We start from the raw sequence: 6,456 nt of genomic DNA, 5'->3' as shown, positions 1-6,456 counted from the left end.
TCCCCATTTACTTTTGATGACTCATAAGGAAAAAGTAAATATTCACTGTTTAGCCTATTGGTTTCTTTTTAACAGTTCTTTTAATATAAATAAATTAACTTTTCAGAATAACCTTTTCTAAACTAGGGAAAGAGGGTTCCCAGACTTAAGTCTTAGTCTGAACTAAATAGTCAACCTGTCAGGGGGTTGTCTTTCTCTTGCAGGGTAATGACGACGTACAGGTGAGTCTACAGTCACATTGTCTCTGAGGCTGAGTGGTTATGGTGTATGCCCAGACTGAGGTGCAACAGTACCCTGAGTAGGCACTCTGGCTGGTTCAGGTGAGTCTGGAGCACGTTCCACATTTGTAGGTTGCTGCAGTGGATGTTCAGGTGATGGTTAATAGTCATGGTAGGACTCCAGTAGCTGATCTTGGTTTGTCACTTGACAGGAGTCGTCTCTGAGGTTGGTTCCTGGCAACAGTTGATCCACATATCTTCTCCAGATGATGTTTTCCGGTGTGTGAACTATGTTGGACACAGGCCCTGTTTGTGCAACCACTGTGGCTGGTATCCACTTTGGACATTTGCAGTAGTTCTGAGCAAGAACTCACTCTCCAGCTATAAAGCTTCTGTCTTTTGCTTTGCTGTCTCTCCACCTGTGCTCCCTGTTGTGTCGGTACAACCTGTTTAGTCTTTGGAGGTCTCAGGAGGTCGAGTCACGTGCGAAGCTGTCTTTTCATCATGGCTGACACGGGTGGCAATTTGGTTGTAGCATGGGGAGTGTTTCTGTAGGTTAACAGGAAGGTGTTTAGACGCCTATTGAGGGAGCCGTTCTCTTGTGATTATTTTAAAGTTTGCTTCATTGTTTGGACCAACCTTTCAGCGAGGCCGTTCATTGCAGGGTGAATCGGTGCTGACTTGATGTGCTGAATTTCATTTGCTTCCATGAATGACCGGAACTCTTCAGACACCAGTTGGGGGCCATTATCACTAACGAGTTGCATTGGCAAGCCGAAGCGACTGAAGATTGACCGTAGCTCTTCGATGGTTCTCTCCGCTGAGGTGCTCTTCATCACTGTGACCTCAGGCCATTTGCTGTGTGCGTCAACCACAACTAAGAACATACGATCCTCCAGTGGGCCTGCATAGTCTATGTGGACTCGCTGCCAAGGCTCCTCTGGGAAGTCCCACGGGTGTAGTGGCGCTAGCTGAGGCTGTTCCTCTTCTTTTGACATGCAGAACACGACTTGACCTTGTCTTCGATAGCTGCGTCCAAACCTGGCCACCAAAAGTAGCTGCATGCAATCTCCTTAATTTGCACCATGCCACAGTGCCATGAATGGAGTTCTTCAAGCACCTGCCTTCTCAGTGGCGGCGGTATGATGACTCGAAAACCCCATAGCAAGCATCCAAACTGAACTGTGAGCTCGTTTCTCCTCACTAAGTAAGGTTGTAGGCTGGCCGACAGCTTATTTTCCACGAGTGACAATGTCCACGACCTCAGACATCACTAGATCAGTGTGGGTGAACTTTTTTACTTGGTCAGATGTAACTGGGGCATTCGTCACTTCCTTGTAGTAGAAGATTTCATCCTGGGAGTGCTCAGTGTGTGTGACAGCTAAACGCCTTGAGAGGCTGTCTGCATTGCAGTGCTGCTCAGACCTTCTGTACTTGATTGCATACTGGTGAGCAGATAACAATAATGCCCATCACTGCATGCGGCTGGCTGCAAGCGACGGAATGCTGGTGTGGGGACCAAAGATGGAGGTGAGGGGTCTATGGTCCGTCAGCAGTGTGAATCGTTGGCCAAACAAAAACTGATGAAATGTCTTAACTACAAACACAATGGCGAGTGCTTCACGCTCCATCTGTGCATAATTGCTCTCGGCTTTACTTAAGGTCCGTGATGCGAAAGCAATTGACTGGTCTTCACCCGATGGCATGATTTGTGAGACAACCGCACCAACGCCATAAGGCAATGCATCACATGCCAACTGTAATGGAAAGTTGGGTTTGAAGTGGGTGAGGGCCTCTGACTGAGCTAAGGCTGTTTTCACTTAAAGGCCTCCTCACATCTGTCTGTCCACTTCCACTGTTTGGTTTTGGTCAAAAGTTCATGCAGGGGCTTTAACATGTTAGCTAGGTTTGGCACAAACTTTGCGTAGTATGTCAGTAGTCCTAAGAATGATCTCAGCTGACTCACGTTCTGTGGGGATGTAGTTTCCGCAACGGCCTTCACCTTCGATGGCACCTTGTGGAGCCCCGAACTGTCGATGACGTGGCCCAGGTACTCAACAAAGGGCCGGAAAAACTTGCATTTGTCCTTCCGGACCCTCAGACTGTACTCTTTCAATCTCTGTAGTGTAGCGTTCAGGTTTCTCATGTGCTCCTACGAGTCTTTGCCGGTGATGAGTAGATCATCGAGGTAACATTGGACCACAGTAAGCCCGCTCAGTATCTGGTCCATAGCTCTCTGAAACAAGGCCGGAGCTGAGGTGATTCCAAAAGGAAGCCTCCGGTACCTGTACAGTCCTTTGTGAGTCACCATGATCAACAGTTCTTGTGCCTCTTGGTCCACATGCATCTGTAGATAGACTTATGTCAGGCCTATCTTACTGAATTTTTGTCCTCCAGCTAAACCAGAAAAGAGGTTGTGAATGAGGGGTAGTGGATATTTTTAAACAGCCAAGACTGGGTTAATGGTGACTGAAATCACCACAGAGTCTGAGTGATCCATCTTTTTTTATGACTGGAACAGCGGGTGTAGCCCATTCACTAACATTCACTGGATCCAATACCCCATTCTCAACTAGTCAGTTTAGCTCAATTTCAACTTTTGGTTTTATGGCGTATGGGACAGGTCTAGCTTTGAAGCATTTTGGCTTGCTGTCTGGCTTCAAGGTCAGTTAAACTGTTATGTCCTTCATACTGCCAAGTTCTCCTTTGAACACATCCGAGTGTTTCCTCATTATTCCTTGTAGGTTTGTGTCCTCTTTTGCAACCATGTGAATTTCCTGCCAGTTTAGTTTGATATTTTCCAGCCATGTGCATCCTAGCAATGCTGGATGGTTGCCTTTCACAATGTAGAGTGGTAGCTTTACCTTCTGTTTGTTGAGCTCCACAATCACGCTTCCTCTCACTGGAACAATCTCACCGGTGTATGTTTTCAGCATCATCTTTGTGGGCTGTGGTGTGAGGTGATGTAGTTTCTGCTTGTATACAGCCCCAGACAGCAAAGATATGGCTACTCCAGTGTCCACTTGCATCCGTACTGCGTTTCCATCCAGTAGCGGTGTCACCCAGTACCCGTATCCATTGTCTGAAATTGACATAACATGCAAAGATTCTGCCCCTTCAGACAGGGTATCACTTTGTTCATCCTCTATGTGCTCCATTTTATGCACTTTCTTTTTGTGCTTCCTGAAGTCGCTTTTCCTTTGTTCAGTACTTTGTTTGATTGTGTCTTTTTGTTTTTACATGCACGTTCGATTTGACCCTTTTTTCCACAACTTCTGCAGTCTCTCACTGGAGTAGCCATATCTTTGCTGTCTGGGGCTGTATAGTCTTTGCACCAACACTCTTCTGCTTGGTGACCTGGTTTCCCACAGCGATAGCATGGCTTGCCACCTCCTGCCTTGTTTTTTAACTCGGTAGACACCTTGTGCCCTTGGGTCGATGCACTTAGCTGTTGTGCGTCTCTGGAATGTTAAGTTACTCTCGGTCAAAAGGCGTTTCAGAATTGCCTCGCTGCTCATGCCACACACTAACCGATCAAGTATAGTGTCACTCATCGTTCGCCCAAATTCACAGTGTTCAGATAACTGTTTCAATACAGCCACAAACTGAGAGATTGATTCCCCCATCTCTTGATTTATTTTATGAAACCTGAATCTCTGCGATTATCAGTGGTTTGGAGAATAATGTCCTTTTAAGGTAGCCACAATTTCATCATATGATTTATCACCAGGTTTTTCAGACAACGACTTCTGCTTTAATTCCATTTGCCAACACAAAGTACTCAAAACGTTCTGTGCAAGAACTCCATTGTTCCACAGATTCAACAAATGTTCCTATATTTCCAACCAATGCAGACATTTTATTTTTCTCTCTTACACTTTTCAGACGGTCCCTTACTCCCAGACCCTTGTTTTAGTCTTTTAACTCACGATGACTTCACTTTCTCCCTCAGCGAAACTCTTCCTATCCCTCGAGGCTCTCGTTGCTGTGACATCAAAAGCGAACTAGCTTCACTTGACTGGCTAGCTCCATGTTTTGTTTGCGTCTTTCTACAGCAGAAGAAATTACGAATTTAACTCAGACTTTCTGCCGAAGATAATGAGCACAAATGTGAGAACGTTTCTTCCTCGTCGCCAGTTTTGTTGTATAGCACACTATTACTTTTACAAATAAAATAAGGACAGGACATGAGACGGGAGTAGAAATTAACGTCGGCATTGTTTAATGCGTTCCACATGAAGAACATTCCAAGCATTTCAATGTAGGTAAGCAAGGGGGTTACAGGTGCCCTAAAGGGACACAAGTACTACGTATAATGATATGATAAAATTATATCTTTACATCTTTGTCATTTTTAAGTCCAAAAATCGATGTACAGTGGCAACTACAGATTGCCCCTTTAACTCTATCAAACGTGTGCGAGTTTGAGCATGTGTCCTTTAGGCATATGGATTTTTTTTTAAATCAGCATGAATTAGATTGAGCAATAAAAGCCTGATTTCTATTCCATAGGCTGGGAACCGCACTATGCAGCTGTTTCAAGAGCGCATTTTTCACTCGCTGTCCACTGGTTTCAAAAACAATGATTGATAGGCAGTTTAAACTTCTTGAATTCAAAACATTATTGGATTAAAATACACATTTAGATTTCTGAACAGCCATCCACAACAACCACAATCCGTATGGCGCAAATAGCTAAATGAGAGAGCAGCAGTGTGACTCACGTCAATGCGCTATATAGATATCCGTATCGCTGTAAACCACACCATTGCTCTCATCCTTACCTGCAAGCGTTTATTGAAATTGGATAATATTTGGATGACGACAGCAGTCGCACCATTGGAAGACATAGTTTGGACTGTACAGCAGCCTACAAAAGCCTATTCCTGCTCTTTTCCCGCAATCCATCAAACACATTTGGTGGCTCATCATAGCGGTCTCTGACTTGTGGGCAGACATGCTCAGGTGGAACTAACTTAAATTTGCGCCTTTTTTCAATGCTGATTTGAATGTTATTGACAAAACAGAGAAGTGTTAAAGATTTTTTTCGTGAACATCCTTTCTGAATTAAAAGTCATCCTTGATGTAATCATCTAGTAAAAAAATATATCTGTAATCGGATTACAATATTTTTGTTGGTAATGTAACGGACTACAGTTACCGTTTTTTTTGTAATCCCTTACATGTAATTCATTACTCCCCAACCCTGGTAATCGTTTACCTGTGAGCAGGGTGAAGTGTGTGGGGCTGGTGATGGTGAGGTAGGGGGGTGTGACGTAGGCAGCCCTGACGCCGTCCCGGCCCATCGCGTCCAAGTGAGGGGTGTCCACGTCTCTGTCATAGTCCCAACGGAACCCATCGAATGAGATGAGCAGCAGCTTGTTGTTTCTGGAGCTCCTGTGGGGAGAATCCACTCCAGGGAAGGAGCCTTGATGTGGAGCAGCCAGAGATGGAGAGAGGGTCAGTAGGCTGAGGAGACCTAGTCTTAGCAGCATGTCTTGTGCTTCACGGTCACCTCGGGATCACAGTCAATGGTGATATGTCCCACAATAACCCACAATATGTCCAAAACACTTTGTAGTCACACCAGAGTCCAAGCAAAACTACTCTGAGCACCACCACTACTGACTGACAGACTCTGTCCTGTAGCTTCCTACCCTTCAACTGACTGTGTTCAATCACACTCTGATACACTTCATACCTACCGAGATAAAGAGCGAACACCGTCACTGCATGCTGCGAGAGATAAGATATTATTTTATCTCTCTCACCCTATCGCTATCAGAGCATAAATCCACCTTTTTGAGGTTTATTATACAGGTCCTGTTCTACAACCTCCTGTCTGATCTTCTCATCACCACTATTACAGTTATATGGTTCATCTAAATTGATCTGAGGTTGTGTGTGTGCTTATATTTTTGAATAGTTGTGTTTTAGTTGAATCATTATAGCCTTCTCTTATGTATGAATTATTTTTATGACCAAAAGTAGGAAACCCTTATTTTTCTAATAACCTCTATTCCCCACCAGGTGGAGACAGTACTTCATTGATGATACATGGGATGCTGTTGAACTCTGCAGTCTGTCAGCTGTAACTGGAACTCACTGCTGGAGGTTTTGGGTGCATTTAGTAGTCGCATTTAGTAGTTGCAGACCGCAGCAAAACATTTTGCAACGGAAACCGTTAACTCCTAATGGAAAACATTTTGCAACGAAAACTAGAGTTTTTATTGGACAA

General features: G+C 44.5%; 1 protein-coding gene across 1 annotated transcript in view; it reads right to left on the bottom strand.

Moving 5' to 3' along the window:
• The window catches only part of LOC112257703 (ectonucleotide pyrophosphatase/phosphodiesterase family member 7-like), a 24,591-nt gene extending 18,672 nt beyond the window's left edge, over positions 1–5,919 (bottom strand). Inside the window, exon 1 of the mRNA XM_024431488.2 lies at positions 5,440–5,919. Within this exon, the coding sequence (XP_024287256.1) occupies positions 5,440–5,713 (274 nt within the window). The 5' untranslated portion in view covers positions 5,714–5,919. The remainder of the gene's footprint in view (positions 1–5,439) is intronic.
• Positions 5,920–6,456: the final 537 nt, after the last annotated feature.

The sequence above is a fragment of the Oncorhynchus tshawytscha genome, linkage group LG01 (genome assembly GCF_018296145.1).
Source record: "Oncorhynchus tshawytscha isolate Ot180627B linkage group LG01, Otsh_v2.0, whole genome shotgun sequence".
In the NCBI taxonomy this organism is placed as follows: Eukaryota; Metazoa; Chordata; class Actinopteri; order Salmoniformes; family Salmonidae; genus Oncorhynchus; species Oncorhynchus tshawytscha.
Note: the sequence above shows the minus strand (reverse complement) of the source record. Positions and strands in the feature narration are given on the sequence as shown.